This window comes from Macaca nemestrina, chromosome 17 (assembly GCF_043159975.1).
Source record: "Macaca nemestrina isolate mMacNem1 chromosome 17, mMacNem.hap1, whole genome shotgun sequence".
NCBI lineage: Eukaryota > Metazoa > Chordata > Mammalia > Primates > Cercopithecidae > Macaca > Macaca nemestrina.
The window spans coordinates 60224207-60245245 of NC_092141.1; the positions used below are offsets into that span (position 1 = coordinate 60224207).

The 21039-nt window shown below is 49.2% G+C and overlaps 1 protein-coding gene and 2 non-coding genes across 3 annotated transcripts; all 3 read left to right on the forward strand.

Moving 5' to 3' along the window:
* Nucleotides 1-2058: 2058 nt before the first annotated feature.
* Nucleotides 2059-11555, forward strand: GI (gastric inhibitory polypeptide). Its single transcript, XM_071081964.1, has 6 exons — nucleotides 2059-2138; nucleotides 2660-2766; nucleotides 6134-6304; nucleotides 8842-8934; nucleotides 9676-9777; nucleotides 11388-11555. Exons 2-6 carry the CDS (start codon nucleotides 2681-2683, stop codon nucleotides 11395-11397), a joined length of 462 nt encoding a protein of 153 aa, XP_070938065.1. The 5' UTR covers nucleotides 2059-2138; nucleotides 2660-2680; the 3' UTR covers nucleotides 11398-11555.
* A 1833-nt stretch (nucleotides 11556-13388) lies between these two features.
* On the forward strand, nucleotides 13389-13492 carry LOC112425000 (small nucleolar RNA U13). Its single transcript, XR_003015971.2, has one exon. It is a non-coding gene; the product is annotated as a small nucleolar RNA U13 (small nucleolar RNA).
* A 6347-nt stretch (nucleotides 13493-19839) lies between these two features.
* On the forward strand, nucleotides 19840-19999 carry LOC112425003 (U1 spliceosomal RNA). The gene has a single exon (XR_003015973.2). It is a non-coding gene; the product is annotated as a U1 spliceosomal RNA (small nuclear RNA).
* The last annotated feature ends 1040 nt before the right edge of the window (nucleotides 20000-21039 follow it).

The following is a 21039-nucleotide window of genomic DNA, read 5'->3' on the forward strand; positions in this document are numbered from 1 at the left end:
TGACGCTCCTAGTCCAGGTACCTCTCATCCCACACACACACTTAATTTCATGCTGAATCTGCTCCTAGGCTAGGGTGTTCACCTGGAAAGGAAGGTGGCCTTCATTAGGACCTGGAGCTAATAGGCAGAGCACGAGCTTGGCTGTTTATGGTCCCAAGTACCCATGGCGGCGGCAAAGGAGGAGCCTGGAAAGAAGGTCTTGGAGTTCTGCCAAAAATGCAATCTGTGCCCTGCCCCTTCTAGACTGAGAGCCCCTATGGACAGAGTCATGTGCTAAATACTTGGAGAAAGGCAAAGGGAGTATCCCAAGGAGTCTCCAGTCTGAGGGGGAGACACAGCCCTTAGCCTCAGAAAGCCTCAGTGTGCTGGGGGGCATCGCCTCCAGCTCTCATCCTCTTCTCAGAGAGCCCCCAGGCAGATCAGGGACAGAAAGCCCCTGCCTTGGAGGGGTTCCTGTATAATAGAGAGAGGCACAGCATAACTCCAGGGTCCTCACTCTGATAGAAGAGACAGGATGACATACTTCTCTTGTACAGGACAGTAGGACATATGAGGAGAGGGGCTCCAAAATCTCTATGGATAGAGTTGTAGCTACCCCACCCTCCTCTGAGCCCCCGAGGTACAAACATGTCTCTTTCTCCCCCTGTATCCTGCCCTGAGCAGGAAGACAGCTTGAATGTACGTTCTCACTTTATGCAGCTGTCACTAGGAAACCCCCATCCTTCATGTTCCCTCAATGTTCTTGAGCCCTTGGGACACCTCTCTAGATAATGTGATGGGGGCATTGCCACATCACCAAAGCCATGGGCCACTGTCCAGAGTTGGGGTTCAGATGACTGTGGACCTACTCTCTCCCACCCAGAAGTAGCCTATTGCCTTGTGGGAGTGTCCCCCTGCCAGTTAGTGCCACCCTACCCCAAGTCTGTCCTCACTACAAGTACCCTTTTTTTCTTTTCTATTCTTTTTTTTTTTGAGACGGAGTCTTGCTCTGTCACCCAGGCTGGAGTGCAGTGGTATGATCTTGGCTCACTGCAACTCCTGCCTCCCGGGTTCAAGTGATTCTCCTGCCTCAGCCTCCTGAGTAGCTGGGACTACAGGCACGTGCCACCATGCCCGGCTAATTTTTTTTTTTTTTTTTTTTTTTTGAGATGGAGTCTCTCTCTGTCGCCCTGGCTGGAGTGCAGTGGCGCCATCTCGGCTCACTGCAACGTGCGCCTCCCGGGTTCACACCATTCTCCTGTCTCAGTCTCCCGAGCAGCTGGGACTACAGGCGCCCACCACCACGCCTGGCTAATTTTTTGTATTTTTAGTAGAGACATGGTTTCACCGTGTTAGCCAGGATGGTCTCGATCTCCTGACCTCATGATCCACCCACCTCAGACTCCCAAAGTGCTGGGATTACAGGTGTGAGCCACTGCGCCCAGCCCCCTTTCTTTTTTCTTTTTTTTTTGAGACAGAATCTTGCTTTGTTGCCCATGCTGGAGTGCAGTGAACTTGATCTCGGCTCACTGCAACTTCTGCCTCCCAGGTTCAAGTGATTCTCTTGCCTCAGCCTCCGGAGTAGCTGTGATTACAGCTGTGCACCACCATGCCTGACTAATTTTTGTATTTTTAGTAGAGATGGGATTTCAGCATGTTGGCCAGGCTGGTCTCGAATCCCTGACCTCAGGTGATCCACCTGTCTCAGCCTCCCAAGTGCTGGGATTACAGGCGTGATTCATCGCGCCTGGCCTATAAGTACCCTTTCTAACTGAGGGCAACTGTAAAGGAAGTAGGGCATAGAAGAAGAGTAGTGGGCCCTTTGCCCAGAAGAGAGGAGGAGGAAGAAAAAAGGGGGTACTTAGGGTACCCTACCCACAGGCAGGCCCCAGACAACAGCTGGAGATAGCCAAATGTTAATCACCAATTAGCACAGTTCAGGTGGAAAGGGCAACTCTATTATGTGTAAAATGGACTTAATGTGGCAGGAGCTGTGGGCTTAATTTCTTGAGATAAGATGCTTTTAGGCTAATCAGCAGGTCTATGCCTAATATAAAGGAGCTGGGGCCTGATTTCTTCAGCAGGCTCAGAAGGTCCAGAAGGCAGGGAAAGGAGACCCCTATCTGTCCTTCTTCTGGAAGAGCTGGAAAGGAAGTCTGGTAAGAGAAGTGGAGACAGGGATGGATGAGATGACCTGAGAATGGGTGGATCTTGGCAACCCTGAGATGCCCAGCAGCCCTGGCATCTTACTTTTCTCTTCCTCTATATGAGACGTGAGAAGATAGCCAGGTGTGGTGCCTCATGCCTGTAATCCTAATACTTTGGGAGCCGAGGGAGGAGGATCATTTGAGCACAGGAGTTCAAGACCAGCCTGGGCAATGGAGGGAAACTCGATCTCTATACAAAATTTTAAAAATTAGCTGGCCATGGTGGTACATGCCTGTGGTCCTAGGTACTCGGGAGGGTGAAGTGAGAGTTTTGCCTGAGCCCAGGAGGTTGAGGCTGCAGTGAGCCATGATTGTGTCACTGCACTCCCGCCTGGACAACAGAGCAAGACTCCATCTCAAAAGAAAAAAAAGAGGAAAAGAAAAGGTCCAAACCTCAAGGCTTTGCCCCTCCCCAGCTTTCAGAGACCCTACTGGTTGCTGTCTCAGCACGTCCTGGCTGTTTTCTGTCTTAGCTCAGGAAATAACCTTGGAAGATGGTGGCCATGAAGACCTTCGCTCTGCTGCTGCTGTCCCTGTTCCTGGCAGTGGGACTAGGAGAGAAGAAAGAGGGTCACTCCAGGTAGGAGTGGTGAGAGGGAAGGGATGGGGAAGAGGAGGGGCTCAGAAGACAGGTTCTGGATTTGTTTCAAGTGGGAGGTGAGAAAGGGAAGGCATCCAGTCTAAGAGGTAGGAAGCTCCAGGGAAATACCTGCCGGCAATGTGAGTGCAAAGTGAGCGCTGAGCCAGAGAGGATTTATTGTGTGCCACTGTTACAGTGGGAGAGACTATGGTTAGATCTCTGGAGGGACTTCCTGGTGGTTAATTGTCCGAAGATGAGTCTCACTTCCCAACGAATGCTTTATTCATTTATGCATGTTTGCTTCTTTCTTTTCTTTTTTTCTTTTTTATTTTTTTTGAGACAGACTCTTGCTCTGTCACCCAGACTGGAGTGCAGTGGCGTGAACGCAGCTCACTGCAGCCTCTGCCTGCCAGGCTCAAGTATCCTCCCACCTCAGCCTCCCGAGCAACTAGGGCCACAGGCGCGAACAAACATGTTCAGCTACTTTTTGAATTTTTTGTAGAGATGAGGTTTCGCCATGTTACCCAGGCTTATGAATGCATTCTTTTTTTTTTTTTTTTTTTTTTTTTTTGAGATGGAATCTCGCTCTGTCACCCAGGCCGGAGTGTGGTGGCACAATCTCGGCTCACTGCAACCTCTCCCTCCTGGGTTCAAGCAATTTTCCCTGCCTCAGCTTCCCGAGTAGCTGGGATTACAGGTGCCCGGCAACACGCCTGGCTAATTTTTGTATTTTTAGTAGAGATGGGGTTTCACTATGTGGGCCAGGCTGATCTCAAACTCCTGACCTCAGATGATCTCTCCGCCTGAGCCTCCCAAAGTGCTGGGATTGAAGGCATGTAATCCCGTGCCTGGGCTTTTTTTTGAGTCAGAGTCTCACTCTGTCGCCTAAGCTGGAGTGCAGTGGTGCAGTCTTGACTCACTGCAACCTCTGCCTCTCAGGATCAAGCAATTCTCCTGCCTCAGCCTGGGATTACAGGCACCTACCACCACACCCAGCTAATTTTTTTGTATTTTTAGTAGAGATGGGGTTTTGCCATGTTGGCCAGGCTGGTCTTGAAATCCTGTCCTCAAGTGATCCACCTGCCTCGGCCTCCCAAAGTGCTGGGATTACAGGCGTGAGCCACAATGCCTGACCATTATGCATGCTTTCAATCAAATTGTAGAGAGGGCCTCCTCTGTACCAGGCACAAGGGATGTATGTGAACATTGGTCCACAAATGCCTCCTGCCTTCATGAAGCACACAGACCCAAGGAGGAAATAAACCAAGAACCATATAGGCATGTTGCAAATCGTCATGAGTACTGTGTGGAAAAGCAGAGAATATGACCAGCGAATATAGCAGGGGGCTCAGACTGTGTTTTCAGGACCAATAAATAACTTATTTGAGTAGAGTTGGGCTTTCTCAGGTGCAAGGACAAACCATATGCCCACGTAAATTTGGCATATGTAATTTGTCAATTTGAGGCACAGATGTCAGAACACGTACAAGAAGAGAACAGTATCATGTAGATGTTTCTTTCTTTCTTTCTTTTTTGAGATAGAGTCTCACTCTGTCACCCAGGCTGGGGTGCAGTGGCTCGATCTCAGCTCACTGCAACCTCCGCCTCTTGTGTTCAATCTATTCTCTGCCTTAGCCTCTTAAGCAGCTGGGATTACAGGCACCTGCCACCACGCCCTGCTAATTTTGTATTTTTATTTTTATTTATTTATTTATTTATTTATTTATTTATTTATTTATTTGAGACGGAGTCTTGCTCTGTGCCCCAGGCTGGAGTGCAGTAGCCCGATCTCGGCTCACTGCAAGCTCCGCCTCCCGGGTTCACGCCATTCTCCTGCCTCAGCCTCCCGAGTAGCTGGGACTACAGGCGCCAGCCACCTCGCCCGGCTAATTTTCTTGTATTTTTAGTAGAGATGGGGTTTCACCGTGTTAGCCAGTCTCGATCTCCTGACCTCGTGATCCGCCCTTCTCGGCCTCCCAAAGTGCTGGGATTACAGGCTTGAGCCACCGCGCCCGGCCTAATTTTGTATTTTTAGTAGAGATGGGGTTTCACCATCTTGGCCATGCTGGTGTTGAACTCCTGACCTTGTGATCCATCTGCCTGGGCCTCCGAAAGTGCTGGGATTACAGGCGTGAGCTACTGCGCCTGGCCTGTATCACGTACATGTTAAGAACATAGATCTGAGCCCAGATGGCCTGGGGTAAATCCTGGATCTGTTACCTATACGGAGTGGCAGATAATAAGATAATAATAAGGTAATCTCTGCACCTTGGTTTCTCCACTCACAAAATGGGGATATAACTAGAACCTACCTCATAGGATGTTGTGAGGATGAAATTATATTTTATGGATTCAAGGGCTTATAAACTGCCAGAGTCACAGTCAGTGCTTTTGTATGAGTTGACTATTATTGCGGAATGTGAACCAAGAAACTGAATCAGGAAGGGCCAGGGCAGGAGGAATAAAGGAGGGAATTGTGTGACTCAGTCCTTTCAGATGAGGGGGACCCCTGATCCCTTTTTTTTTTTTTTTTTTTTTTGAGATGGAGTCTCGCTTTGTCACCTAGGCTGGAGTGTAGTGGTGTGATCTCAGCTCACTGCAAGCTGTGCCTCCCGGGTTCACGCCGTTCTCCTGCCTCAGCCTCCCAAGTAGCTGGGACTACAGGCGCCCGCCACCTCGCCCGGCTAATTTTTTTGTCTTTTTAGTAGAGATGGGGTTTCACTGTGTTAGCCAGGATGGTCTTGATCTCCTTACTTCATGATCCTCCTGCCTTGGCCTCCCAAAGTGCTAGAATTACAGGTGTGAGCCACTGCGCCCAGCCTTTTTTTTTTTTTTTTTTTTTTGAGATGAAGTTTCACTCTTGTTCCCTAGGCTGGAGTGCAATGGCACGATTTCGGCTCACTGCAACCTCCACCTCCCGGGTTCAAGTGATTCTCCTGCCTCAGCCTCCTGAATAGCTGGGATTACAAGCATGTGCCACCACACCTGGCTAAATTTTGTATTTTTAGTAGAGACGGGATTTCTCCATGTTGGTCAGGCTGGTCTCTATCCCGACCTCAGGTGATCCGCCTGTCTTGGCCTCCCAAAGTGCAGGGATTACAGGCATGAGCCACCGCGCCTGGCCCCGTGATCCCTTTTTGGCCAGAATCCAGAGCCACACACACTGAGGCTGCAGGAAGTGGGCCCTGGAGCTGAGGATAAAGCCTGGGGTGGGGTGGGGTGGGGTGGGGGAGTGGATCTGCAGGGAGTCTCCATAAAAACGGACTCATTTGTTTTCAAGTGTCTGCCTCCTGTTAGTGATAGTCATTTATCCTAGCGTTGTGATTCTCCCCCCATCTCTGCCCCTTCTCTGCACCCTTATTTCCAGCCTTCTCCCCTCCCTGCCTGTCGGATCTCATGCTAAGGTGAGCAGCCCTCAACCTCGAGGCCCCAGGTATGCCGAAGGGACTTTCATCAGTGACTATAGTATTGCCATGGACAAGATTCACCAACAAGACTTCGTAAACTGGCTGCTGGCCCAAAAGGGGAAGAAGAATGAGTGAGTCGTTGCTTATACTCCTCCTGTTCCCTGTGCTGGGCTCTGGGCTCTGCCTTCCTACCTTCAGAGGAGGCCATCGGCTGTGGCCACACAGGCCACGTGATGCACAACCCCAGGTGGCACCTTTCTTTTTCTTCTTTCTTTTTTTTTTTTTTTTTTTTTGAGACAGAGTTTTGCTCTTGTTGCCCAGGCTGGAGTGCAATACCACGATCTTGGCTCACCACAACCTCCACCTCCTGGATTCAAGCAATTCTCCTGCCTCAGCCTCCCGAGTAGCTAGGATTACAGGCATGCATCACCATGCCCAGCTAATTTTTATTTTTTTTCTCTTTTGAGATGAAGTGTAGCTCTGTTGCCCAGGCTGGAGTGCAGTGGCTCGATTTTGGCTCACTGCAACCTCCGCCTCCTGGGTTCAAGCGATTCTTCTGCCTCAGCCTCCTGAGTAGCTGGGACTACAGGTGTGTGCCACCATGCCCGGCTAATTTTTTTTTTTTTTTTTTTTTAGTAGAGACGGGGTTTCACCATGTTGACCAGTCTGGTTCTCGAACTCCTGACCTCATGATCCACCTGCCTCAGCCTCCCAAAGTGCTGGGATTATAGGCATGAGCCACCGCACCTGGCCTAATTTTGTATTTTTAGTAGAGATGGGGTTTCTCCATGTTGGTCAGGCTGGTCTCGAACTCCTGACCGCAGGTGATCTAACTGCCTTGGCCTCTCAAAGTGCTGGGATTACAGGCGTGAGCCACCACACCCACCCTTGGTGGCACCTTTCACTAGGCAAGGATGGCGAGTTAGACATGGTAGCTCTGGCCAGGACCCTGACTTGGGCACCAGTCTAGGCTAGGGGTAGGGACCAGGGCTATTCCCTAATCCTTTACTTCTTTTTTTCTTTTCCCTTTTTTTTTTTTTTTTTTTTTTTTGAGACGGAGTCTCGCTCTGTCGCCCAGGCTGGAGTGCAGTGGCATAATCTCGGCTCACTGCAAGCTCTGCCTCCCGGGTTCGTGCCATTCTCCTGCCTCAGCCTCCCGAGTAGCTGGGACTACAGGCGTCCACCACGCATGGCTAATTTTTTTGTATTTTTTTAGTAGAGACAGGGTTTCACCGTGTTAGCCAGGATGGTCTTGATCTCCTGACCCTGTGATCTGCCCGCCTTGGCCTCCCAAAGTGCTAGGATTACAGGCATGAGCCACCGCGCCCAGCCTCTCTTCTTTTTTTGAGACAGGAGCTCTCTCTGTGACCCAGACTGGAGTGCAGTGGCACCATCATGGCTCACTGTAGCCTTGACCTCCTGGGCTCAAGCAATCCTCCCACCTCAGCCTCCCAAGTAGTTGTGACTACAGCCTCACACCACCATGCCTGGCTAATTTTTAAAATTATTTGTAGAGACAGAGTCTTACTATGTTGCCCAGGCTGTTCTCAAACTCCTGGGCTTAAGTGATCCACTCACATTGGGCTCCCAAAGTGCTGAGATTACAATTGTGAGCCACTGTGCTGGCCCTAATCCTTTACTTCTAAGGGGAGGAGTCAGAAGATGTATGGGAGCTCAGAGAGGAGCCCCAGGGGTCTGAGGATGAAGGGAGAGAAAGATGAGCTCCTTCTAATGACTGCTTGCTTGGCGATGGCCACTTCAGACCCACTTCAGACTTTGAAAACAGGACTGGCTAGGGCCGGGCCCAGTAGCTTACACCTGTAATCCCAGCACTTTGGGAGGATGAGGCAGGCAGATCATGAGGTCAGGAAATTGAGGCCCTCCTGGCCAACATGGTGAAACGCTGTCTCTACTAAAAATACAAAGATTAGCTGGGTGTGGTGGCACACCCAGCCTGTAATTCCAGCTACTCGGGAGGCTGAGGCATGATAATTGCTTGAACCCTGGAGGCGGACGTTGCAGTGAGCTGAGATCGCACCACTGTACCCCAAGCCTGGCAACAGAGTGAGACTCTGTCTCAAAAAAAAAAAAAGGAAAGAAAATAGGATTGGCTGTGCACCGTGGCTCACGCCTGTAATCCCAGCACTTTGGGAGGCCCAGGTAGGTGGATTGTTTGAGCTCACAAGTTCATTCGAGACCAGCCGGGGCAACATGGCAAACAAAAAGTACAAAAATTAGCTGGGTGTGGTGTGGTAATGCCTGCCTGTAGTTTCAGCTACTCAGGAGGCTGAGACGGGAAGATGGCTTGAGCCTGGGAGGCAGAGGTTGCAGTGAGCCGAGATGGTGCCCCTGCACTCCAGTCTGGGAAATACAGCCAGACCCTATCTCTCACACACACACACACACACACACACACACACACACACACACACACAAAAGTGAAGAGAAGATGAACTGTCCTTATCCTTCTCCCTGCTCTATGCCGTCTCTGGTCAGCGTGGTAGATTCTGAAAAGCTGTTCACTGGTGGAGGCAGCTGAAGACCACCATTGGGTGGGCTTAAGTGGAGAAAGGTACCCTCTGCTTTTGGGGTTGAGGTACTAAAAGATTCAAGTGTCTCTAGCCTGGAGTCTCCACAGCTTGCCCACTCTCTAATCTTATCTTCCCAGCTGGAAACACAACATCACCCAGAGGGAGGCTCGGGCACTCGAGCTGGCCAGTCAAGCTAATAGGAAGGAGGAGGAGGCAGTGGAGCCACAGAGGTGAGTCAGGGCGCAGAGGGAAGGGAGGCAGCCGAGCCTCCTGCCCCGCCCCCACCTCGTTGTTCCCTCTCCCTGACCCCAGAGCAGAGCAAGGACCCGCGATAATCATCCTCTTCCTCTCAAGAGTTCAAAGAGGGGTCTTCATTGAGCAAACTCCTGGAGGTCAGCCCAAGCTTAAGGAAGAAGCCTTGGAGGAACAGGGGAGGGTGCTAGGAAGGGTTTCAGGGACAGGGTTTCTAAGATTGATGACTTCATACACAGCAGAGTCACTGAGTCAGGAGAAGGGCAGGAAAGAAGAGACCTCAGGTTCCGGCCTCACCACCTCCCCCTGCCAAACTTCGGGAAGGCTGTTTGTGAAAGAGTGGGGGATCTTCCCAGGCCCACTCCCCTGAAATCAGTTATCCCCTCTCTGAATGGCACAGGTCATTTCAAAAAGTGAATGTGCCCAAAGTACTCTCTGCATTCTGGAACACTTGCAGAGGTGGATGGGCGGAATATCTCACACCAGAATTCTGTTTGACTCTCCCTGTAGGAAGAGTCCATATTCCCCAGGCAGGCAGTGCTGGGTGGGGCTGGCAGAAAGCAGGCTCCAGATCTCAGAGCTGAGCCAACAGAGAGGCAGCTGTGTTGGCTCCCTCCCCCAGTCCGTGGCTGCCCCTCAGTGGTGTCCCCAGTCCTGTGTTTACTCTCTTTGGGCGCGGCTCAGGCTAAAACAGTCAGCCAGAGGCTCTTACCTTGCAGCTCCCCACCCAAGAACCCCAGCGATGAAGATTTGCTGCGGGACTTGCTGATTCAAGAGCTGTTGGCCTGCTTGGTGGATCAGACAAACCTCTGCAGGCGCAGGTAGGGGAATGTGGTGTTGCACAGCAGTTCTAAATTGAGCTTGGGCATCAGACATGGATTCAGATCTTTGCCCCTCCACATGCTGGCTGATTACATAGCCTTTCTGAACCTCAGTGTTTTCATTAAAATCAGAGGTATAGAATCATTTCACGGGATGTTGTGAGCTTTAAGTAAGACAATGCAAGTGGAAAAATACAAAGAAAAAAACAAAAGAAAAATAAAGACAATTCAAATGGAGACCTGAGGGCCACCTTTGAGGAGTAATGAGAGCTCTGCAAGGTTAGCAGCTCTGATTACTATTTGTTCTTCCTCACTCTTCCAGGTGAGGTGCTGCTCTCCCCTGCCTATCCCTACCCACTGAGCTGAGCCCATCCTGTGCCCTGCCTGTTCCTACCCACTGAGCTGAGCCCATCCTGTGCCCTGCCTGTCCCTACCGACCGAGCTGAGCCCATCCTGTGCCCTGCCTGTTCCTACCCACTGAGCTGAGCCCATCCTGTGCCCTGCCTGTCCCTACTGACCGAGCTGAGCCCATCCTGTGCCCTGCCTGTCCCCAATCCTACCCACCGAGCTGAGCCCCATCCTGTTCTCAGCTTTCCCTCTGTACCCTTGGGCCATGGTACCTTCCTGGTGATGGGAAACTGCATAGTTGGAGGCATGTTTCCTTTCTCTGTGGCCATTGGTGGCTTCAATGGTCTCTTGAATCCACCTCATCAGCTAGAAAATTCTTCAGTCCATTCCTTATGTCTCAGAATCGAGGGACTAAATATTATGAAGAGACCTGTCCTCCTAAAGGGTGAGACAGGATCCTCATGATGCAGACAGCGGGGCACGGAAACCAGAACACTTCAGACACTGATACTGAGCAGCTAGGGAGGGATTGAGGGAGCAAATCTGGAACAGGAACCTCAGGAGGGGAAGAAGGGACAGGAGCGTGAGCAGATCCATGAAGAGGGTGTGAGAAAATCTCTGTAGGAAGGTGGGTAACGGTCTCTGTACTTTTGTGAATTATTTGGATTACTTATCATTAAAATGGTGATTTGATGGGGCAAAGGTGGGAGCACTGCTTGAGGCCAGGAGTTCAAGACTGCAGTAATCTATGATTACATCCGTAAATAGTCACCGCACTCCAGCTTGGGCACCACAGTGAGACTGTCTCTTAAAAAATAAGTAAAATGAGGCTGGGCACGGTGGCTCATGCCTGTAATCCCAGCACTTTGGGAGGCCGAGGTGGGCAGATCACGAGGTCGGGAGATCAAGACCATCCTGGCTAACCCGGTGAAACCCCGTCTCTACTAAAAATACAAAAAATTAGCCGGGCATGGAGGTGGGAGCCTGTAGTCCCAGCTACTCGGGAGGCTGAGGCAGGAGAATGGCATGAACCCAGGAGGCAGAGCTTGCAGTGAGCCGAGATTGCGCCACTGCACTCCAGCCTGGGGGACAGCGAGGCTCCGTCTCAAAAAAAATAAAAAAAAGGTAAATTGATAAAAATTAAAATACTTAAAAAGGTGATTTGAAGGTAGGAGGGGTTCAACAATGGCTGGGTCCCAGGATAAACGTGCTTGGCCGACTCCAAGTCCATAACCTTCCTCTCCTTTCCCCACTCTCCCCAGGTCTCGGTGACTCTGACCACACCCAGCTCAGGACTGGATTCTGCCCTTCACTTAGCTCCTGCCTCAGCCCCACTCCAGAATAGCCAAGAGAAGCCAAACCAATAAAGTTTATGCTGAGATAAGTCGAGTGCATTGTGAAAATTTATTCAAATGACTACTGAGCACTAACAGGGCATGTTTGTCTTTGTCTATCTCTGTGTGTGTGGGCACCACCCAGTGGAAAGGAAATATGGTCTGGGCATGGTGGTGTATGCCTGTAATCCCAGTACTCTGGGAGGCTGAGTCTGGAGGATTGCTTAACCCCAGAAGTTCCAGTCCATCCTGGGTAACAGAGTGAGACTCCATATTTGTTTTGTTTTGTTTTGTTTCTTTTTTTTTGAGACGGAGTTCTCACTCTGTCATCCAGGCTGGAGTGCAATGGTGCAATCTCGGCTCACTGCAACCTCTGCCTCCTGGGTTCAAGTGATTCTCCTGCCTCAGCCTCCTGAGTAGCTGGGATTATAGGCGCCCTCCACCACGCGTGGCTAATTTTTTTTTCTCTTTTTTTTGAGATGGAGTCTTGCTCTTGTTACCCAGGCTAGATGGAGTGCAATGGTGAGCTCTCTGCTCATTGCAACCTCCGCCTCCCAGGTTCAATTGATTCTCTTGCCTCAGCCTCCCAAGTAGCTGGGATTACAGGCATGTGCCACCACACCGGGCTAATTTTTTATTTTCAGTAGGGTTTCTCCATGTTGGTCAGGCTGGTCTTGAACTCCTGACCTCAAGTGACCCACCCGCCTCCGCCTCCCAAAGTGCTGGGATTACAGGTGTAAGCCACCGCGCCCAGCCTAATTTTTGTAGTTTTAGTAGAGACGAGGTTTCGCCATGTTGCCAGGCTGGTCTTGAACTCCTGACCTCAGGTGATCCGCCTGCCTCGGCCTCCCAAAGTGCTGGGATTACAGACATGAGACATCGTACCTGCTGGAGACCCCATCTTTAAAATAAAAAAAGAAAAAAGAAAAGAGGGTCTGGTGTAGTGGCGCAAGCCTGTCATCCCACCACTTTGGGAGCTTGAGGTGGGCAGATCACCTGAGGTCAGGAGTTTGAGACCAGCCTGGCCAAAATGGCAAAACCTCGTCTCTACTAAATATACAAAAATTAGCTGGGCATGATGACAGGCACCTGTAGTCCCAGCTATTTGTGAAGCTGAGGCAGGAGAATCGCTTTGACCCAGGAGGTGGAGGTTGCAGTGAGCTGAGATTGCACCACTGCGCTCCAACCTGGGTAACAGAGCAAGACTCCATCGTGCACAAAAAAAAAAAAAAAAAAGAAAAAGAAAATAAAAGGATCATTTGAGGTCAGGAATTCGAGACCAGCCTGGCCAACATGGTGAAACCCTGTTTCTACTAAAAATACAAAAAAAAAAAAAAAAAAAAAAGAGCCAGGCATGGTGATACATGCTTGTAATCCCAGCTAATTGAGAGGTTGAAGCACGAGAATCGCTTGGACCCAGGAGGCGGAGGTTGCAGTGAGCCGAGATCACACCACTGCACTACATCCAGCCTGGGTGACAGAGTGAGACCCTGTGTCCAAAAAAAAGAAAAAGAAAGAAAAGGAAATAATGGTTTTTACTTGCATCCGTTAATTCATCTATTGATTCTACAAACACTTATTGGAAAGTTAATATTGGCAGGGCTGTGCTAAACACTGTATATACAGCAATGAAGCAAATGGACACAATCCTTGCCCCCGAAGAGCTTAAAGTCTGGTGACAAAGAAAGACCTCTAGTTTTTTTGTGGTTTTGTTTGTTTTTCTGGGAGAGTCTTGCTGTGTTACCCATGCTGGGGTACAGTGCTGTAATCATAGCTCACTGCAACCCCAAGCTCCTGGGCTTGAGCGATCTTGCCACTTCAGCCTCCCGAGTAGCTGGGAGAAGTTGGGACTACAGGCACATGCCCAGTTAACTAAAAAAAAAAAAAAAAAAAAAAAAAAATTGTGTAGAGAAAAGTTCTGATCCTCTGATCCTTTTGTAGCGCATGAGTGTGATGATTGGGTGTTCACGGGCATATGTGAGATGTGCCACCCTTGAACCTTGTTACAATGTTGGCACATTACCCTTCTGACATGAAGAAAAGAAAAAAAAGAGAAAAAAGGAGTCTTGGCCAGGCATGGTGGCTCATGCCTGTAATCCCAGCACTTCGGGAGGCCAAGGCAGGTGGATCACCTGAGGTCAGGAGTTTGAGACCAGCCTGGACAACATGGCAAAACCCCATCTCTACAAAAACACAAAAAAATATTAGCCAGGCATGACAGTGGGTGCCTGTAATCCCAGCTACTCAGGAGGCTGAGGCGGGAGAATGGCACGAACCTAGGAGGAGGAGCTTGCAGTGAGCCGAGATTGTACCACTGCACCCCAGCCTGGGTGACAGAGTGAGACTCTGTTTCAAAAAAAAAAAAAAGAAAAAGAAAAAAGGAGTCTCCCCATCTGGCTCAAATTGGTCTTGAACATCTGGGCTCAAGTGATCCTCTCGCCCCGGTCTCCCAAAGTGTTAGGATTACGGAGTGTGGGCTGCTGTGCCAGGCCCAGACTTTCATTTTTATATTTACGTACTTATTTAAAAGATCCTTGAATCATAAAGACCTTCCTCTTTTTTTTTTTTTTTTGAAACAGAGTCTCGCTCTTGTCGCCCAGGCTGGAGTGCAATGGCGTGATCTCGGCTCACTGCAACCTCCGCCTCCTGGGTTCAAGTAATTCTCCTGCCTCAGCCTCACAAGTAGCTGGGATTACAAGTGTGCACCACCACGCCTGGCTAATTTTTGTATTTTTAGTAGAGACAGGTTTCACCATTTGGCCAGGCTGGTCTTGAACTCCTGACCCCAAGTAATCTGCTTGCTTCAGCCTCCCAAAGTAGTGGGATTACAGGCGTGAGCCACTGTATTACAGCCTGGGTGAGAGAGCAAGACTCTGTGTCAAAAATAAATAAATAAATAAATAAATACATACATACATAAAATAAAATAAAATCAGGGAGTGAGTGGCCAGGCGTGGTGGCTCACTCCTGTAATCCCAGCACTTTGGGAAGCCAAGGCAGGTGGATCACTTGAGGCCAGGAGTTCGAGAGCAGCCTGACCAACATGGCAAAACCCTATCCTTACTAAAAATAGAGAAAATTAGCTGAGTGTGGTGGCATACACCAGTATTCCCAGCTGCTTAGGAGGCTGAGGCAGGAGAATCACTTGAACCCAGGAGGCGGAGGTTGCAGTGAGCTGAGATTGCAGCACTGCACTACAGCCTGGATGACAGTGAGACTTGATCTCCAAAAAAAAAAAAAATATATATATATATACACACACACACACTCACACACACACACATATATACACATACACACACACATACACACACACACACACACACATATATATATATATAATGGAGTGGGTTTCTTGCTCCAATCAGAGCTCCATCCTGTCTTCACTGCTCCTTATCCTCTGCTCTGGGAGGTCCAGGTAACTGTGCTGCAGCTTCTGTCACCCTGTGACCTGCAGATATTGGGAGATCCATAGCTAAGACACCAGGACACCCCAGAAGCCTGGAAAGCAACTGCCTTGTGTACTCTTCTCCAATCCAGAGGATGGGCCACCAACCCACAAAAGACACAAAGCCCAGGACCAGCTGTAAAGCTCCTAAAGTCACTTGGCCAGGTTTCATTGTTTGTATTGTTGGTGTGGCCTCTGCTAACAAGCATAAAACAAATTAATGCAACCTGTCCACCCATGCCATGGAAATGACTGCAGCACCCCCTTCTCTACAGGCTGAGGAACCATCGTGGAAGAGGTGGGTGCGTGAGATTGTATGAGCCGGATTAGATGAGTGGAGTGGTCACAAGAGGGACTTTATTTTAAATCCTAATCTGACATGTAATTTCTGATTTACCCAGAAGTGCCTCCAAAATGTCTACTTGATGTATTACGCTTTCTGTAGAAACACTTATTCACTGTAAGTTTCCTCCAAAACGACCCTTGATGCTGCTGCAGAAACCATAGGCTGTGAAGCCTGTAAACATCTATACATTCCTACCAAAGCACTTATGCTTTTCCCCAGGATGTAAGCCCTGGGTCTGGGGGTTGTTGTGTGGAGATCTACCCGTCTTGTGGCCACCCAAGACCACCCTTCTGTCTGTAAGTTAACCTAATAAATTACCTAAAACCAAAATTAATAAATAAAATCAACTCAGGGAGAGAGTGGCAACCAGATTGGCCCAAGGGCTGGCAGTGAGCAAAATGGGGAGAACAAGACAATGGGAGGGGTAGGATTGTGCCTCAAGGTATTCTGCTAATCAAACAAAACTCCTTTTTTTTTTTTTTTTTTTTTTTTGAGACAGATTCTTGCTGTGTCACCCAGCCTACTTTAAATTTTCTTTTCTTTTCTTTTATTTATTTTTATTTTTTTGATACGGAGTCTTGCTCTGTCGCCCAGGCTGGAGTGCAGTGGCCGGATCTCAGCTCACTGCAAGCTCCGCCTCCTGGGTTTACACCATTCTCCTGCCTCAGCCTCCCGAGTAGCTGGGACTACAGGCACCCGCCACCTCGCCCGGCTAGGTTTTTGTATTTTTTAGTACAGACGGGGTTTCACCGTGTTAGCCAGGATGGTCTTGATCTCCCGACCTCGTGATCCGCCCGTCTCAGCCTCCCAAAGTGCTGGGATTACAGGCTTGAGCCACTGCACCCGGCCGATTTTCTTTTATTTTTCTTTTTTATTTTTTATATTTTTTGAGACAGAGTCTCACTCTGTCTCCCAGGCTGGAGTGCAGTGGCAAGATCTCAGCTCACTGCAACCTTCACCTCCCGGGCTCAAGCAATTCTCCTGCTTCAGCCTCCCAAGTAGCTGAGATTACAGGCATGTGCTACCACACCCAGCTAATTGTTGTACTTTTAGTAGAGACCAGGTTTCACCATGTTAGCCAGGCTGGTCTCGAACTCCTGACCTCAGGTAATCCGCCCGCCTTGGCCTCCCAAAGTGCTGGGATTACAGGCGTGAGCCACCACGCCCAGCCAAATTTTCTTTTTGAAAAAAATTTTCAACTTTTATTTTAGATACAGATATTTATGTGCAGATTTGTTACATTGGAACATTGCATGATGTTGGGGTTTGTAGTACGGGTCCTGTCACCCTGGTAGTGAGCATAGAACCCGATAGGTAGTTTTGTAGGCTTTTTAAGGCTTTTAATTTTCTACCTCGTGGAGGCAGTGCAGTGCATGGTTGATAACAATTATCATATTATCTTTTTTTTAAAGGGTTATGATAAGGCTTTAAATGAGACCACCATGATATATATATAAAAAAGGAAGACAATGTTTACAAAATGCCTAGCACAATGCCGAGCCCACAGTAAGAATGTTGTACAAATGGAAAAAAACTAACTTCTTTTTTTAGAGTTGGGGGTTTCCCTCCGTTGCCTAGGCTACAGTGCAGTGGTGTGATCATGGCTTACAGCAGCCTCAAACTCCTGGGCTGGAGATCTTCCTGCCTCAGTACTCCACCCACTTCTGCTCTGTGGCTGGAATTGTATTAATAGGTGTAAGCCATCATGTCCAGCTTAAAACTAACTCTTTTTGATTCACCAACCTCCCCTGAAGACATCCAAGACCTCAGAAATGTAGATTCAAATTTCTCCCCTAGATAATCAGTTCTATCATGGAGAATCACTAAAACAAACCCTCTAAACAAAGACTTGCTCTAAATTGTGTGTATAGATTCCAGGAGCTCCAGGAATTTAAAGGAATAGAAACCAAGAATGTCAGAGCTGAAAGAAATCTTAGAGGTCAACTGGAGGCTGAGTGCACTGGCTCACACCTGTAATCCCAGTATTTAGGGAGGCCAAGGTGAGAGGATCACTTGAGCCCAGGAGATCAAGACCAGCCTGGGAAACAAGGCCAGACTTTATGACAGTTTTAAAAAATTAACCAGGCCAAGCCTGTAATCCCAGCACTTTGGGAGGCCGAGACGGGCGGATCACGAGGTCAGGAGATCGAGACCATCCTGGCTAACACGGTGAAACCCCGTCTCTACTAAAAATACAAGAAAATTCGCCGGGCGAGGTGGCGGGCGCCTGTAGTCCCAGCTACTCGGGAGGCTGAGGCAGGAGAATGGCGTAAACCCGGGAGGCGGAGCTTGCAGTGAGCTGAGATCCGGCCACTGCACTCCAGCCTGGGCGACAGAGCGAGACTCCGTCTCAAAAAAAAAAAAAAAAAAAAAAAAAAAAAAAAAATTAACCAGGCACAGTGGCATGCATCTGTAGTCCCAGCTGCCTGAAAGGCTGAGGTCACAGGATCCCTTAAGCCCAGGAGTTCAAGGTTATGATGAGCTACGATGGCACCACTGCATTCTGGCCTGAGTGACATAATGAGGCCCTGTCTCAAAAAAAAAAAAAAAAAAAAAAAAATTAAAAGACTATGTTCTGGCTGGGCGCGGTGGCTCACGCCTATAATCCTAGCACTTTGGGAGGCCGAGGCAGGCGGATCACCTGAGGTCAGGAGTTCGAGACCAGCCTGACCAACATGGAGAGACCCTCTCTCTACTAAAAATGCAAAGTTAGACGGGTGTGGGGCCGCATGCCTGTGGTCCCAGTTACTCGGGAGGCCGAGGCAGGAGAATCGCTTGAACCCGGGAGGCGGAGGTTGTGGTGAGCCAAGTTTGCGCCACTGCACTCCAGCCTGGGCAATAAGAGCGAAACTCCATCCCCCGACAAAAAAAAGACCATGTTCTTAGCCAACCTGCCACGAAGCCAATGAGTCAGTTAAAGCAAATGAGGGATTCCGTGATGGTCAGCATTCTGTGATGTGCTGGAAGCAGGCACAGTGGCAAGTGCCTTTGTCCCATCTGCTTGAGAGACTGAGGCAGGAGGATCACTTAAGCCCAGTTGTTCAAAGCTATAGTGCCCTGTGATAGCACCTGTGAATAGCCACCATATACCATCCTGGCAACACATCAAGCCCACAGTCAGAGTATTTACACCATGGACATAGGCAAATGCTACAAATCAGGGTTCCCCTCTCCCAGCCTGGCAAGGTAGTTGTTAAACCCTTACCAGGATATCACTGGTCAGCATATTTTCCCTAAAATTATAAAAGGGTACAAATGTATCTGCATAGGAGGATGAGCATGTCTGCCAGAGTGTGGCCACAAGTGTAGCTATTGAGGTCCACTTTGTGCATCTAAGGGACTAGGCACAGCTGGGCGCAGTGGCAAGCCAGGCGTGGTGGCTCACGCCTATAATCCTGCACTTTGGGAAGCCGAGGCAGGTGGGTCACCTGAGGTTAGGAGTTCAAGACCAGCCTGGCCAATGTGGTGAAACCTCGTCTCTACTAAAAAGCCAAAATTAGTCGGCCATGGTTGTGGGTACCTGTAGTCCCAGCTACTTGGGAGGTTGAGGCAGGAGAATCGCTTGAACCCGGGAGGCAGAGGTTGCAGTGAGCTGAGATCACACCACTGCACTCTAGCCTGGGCAACGAGAGCGAAATTTGGTCTCAAAAAAAAAAAGGAGAAGTTGGGCGCACAGTGGCTCTCGCCTGTAATCCCAGCACTCTGGGAAGCCGAGGCGGGCCGATCACCTGAGGTCGGGAGTTCAAGACCAGCCTGACCACCACGGAGAAACCCCGTCTCTACTAAAAATACAAAAACTTGGCCAGGCTTGGTGGTACATGCCTATAATCCCAGCTACTCCGGAGGCTGAGGTAGGAGAATCGCTTGAACCTGGGAGGCAGAGGTTGCAGTGAGCCGAGATCGTGCCATTGCACTCCAGCCCAGGCAACAACAGTGAAACTCCATCTGAAAAAAAAGGAAAAAAAAGAAAAAAAAAAGGGACTAGGCATGTGTGTATGCATTTGAAGGCATGAATTATTAAATCTAAGTTCTTCATTGTGAGTGAGCAGATCAGTGTGCATACCTTAGGGCATTGCATAACGAGTCAAAGAGTAAGGGAGGAAGCAGGTGTATCTAGATGGTGTCAGTGAGTACCTAAGGGACCAAGTTTTGTGTTTGGAAGTTATGTAGTTAAGACCTCTTATGATGGCTGGGGGTGGTGGCTCCTGCATGGAATCTCAGCACTTTGGGAGGCCAAGGTGGGTGGATCACTTGAGGTTAGGAATTTGAAACCAGCCTGGCCAACATGGCGAAACCCTGTCTCTACTAAAAATACAAAAATTAGCCAGGTGTGGTGATGTGCGCCTGTAGTCCCAGCTACCCGGGAGGCTGAGGCAGGAGAATCGCTTGAACCCGGGAGGTGGAGATTGCGGTGAGCTGAGATCACGCCATTGCACTCTAGCCTAGGCAACAAGAGTGAAACACCGTCTCAAAAAAAAAAAAAAAAAAGAAAAAAGAAATAGATTTGTCTTCAAATAACAGGAAAACACAAAATAATAGTGGCTTTAGTAAGACAGAACATTATTTCTCTTTCTCATAAACACTCAATACTTTCCTGGCAGGGGAGATACCATTATCCTGAAGGTGGTTTTCTTAGGGCGAGGCTCATCCATTGCACTTCGAACGTGCCGACTCCTGCGATTTCCCCAAATGTGGCAAACTCGACTGCATAATTTGTGGTAGTGGGGGACTGTGTTCGCGCTCTAGTAAAATAAAAAATAAAAATAAAAAATAGCCTGGGCATAGTAGCTCACGCCTGTAATCCTAGTACTTTGGGAGGCCAAGGTGGGCGGATTGCCTGAGCTCAGGAGTTCGAGACCAGGCTGGGCAACATGGTGAAACCCTGTCTCTACTAAAAAAAAAAAAAAAAAAAAAAAAAAAAAAAAAAAAAATTTAGGTATGGCGGCGTGCGCCTGTAGTCCTAGCTACTCGGGAGGCTGAGGCAGAATTGCTTGAACCTAAGAGGCAGAGGTTGCAGTGAGCCAAGATCGTGCCACTGCAGTCCAGCCTGGCGACAGAGCGAGACTCTGTCTCAAAGTAAATAAATAAATAAACACTCAGAGATTGGTGGCGTAGGGCTGGTATGACAGTCTGCTCCGTAAAAATCCTTGGGGATTGAAGCTCATTGTACTCATGGTTCCACCATTCCTCTAGGTCCAAAACGGCAGTTACATTTTGAAGCTCATTGGAACCTCCATCTCCCGGGTTCAAGCAATTATCCTGCCTCAGCCTCCCTAGTAGCTAGGATTACAGGCATGCGCCATCATGCCTGGCTAACTTTTTGTATTTTCAGTAGAGACAGGGTTTCACCATGTCGGTCAGGCTGGTCTCAAATTCCTGACCTCAGGTGATCTGCCTGCCCTTATGCTTGGGCCCACTCCCACACTGTAGAGTTTTCTTTCTTTTTTCTTTTCTTTTTTTTGAGACTGAGTCTGGCTCCGTCGCCCAGGCTGGAGTGCAGTGGCCGGATCTCAGCTCACTGCAAGCTCCGCCTCCCGGGTTTACGCCATTCTCCTGCCTCAGTCTCCTGAGTAGCTGGGACCACAGGCGCCCGCCACCTCGCCCGGCTAGTTTTTTGTATTTTTTAGTAGAGACGGGGTTTCACCGTGTTAGTCAGGATGGTCTCGATCTCCTGACCTCATGATCCTCCCGTCTCAGCCTCCCAAAGTGCTGGGATTACAGGCTTGAGCCACCGCGCCCGGCTTCTTTTTTTTTTGAGATGGAGTTTCCCTCTGTTGCCCAGGCTG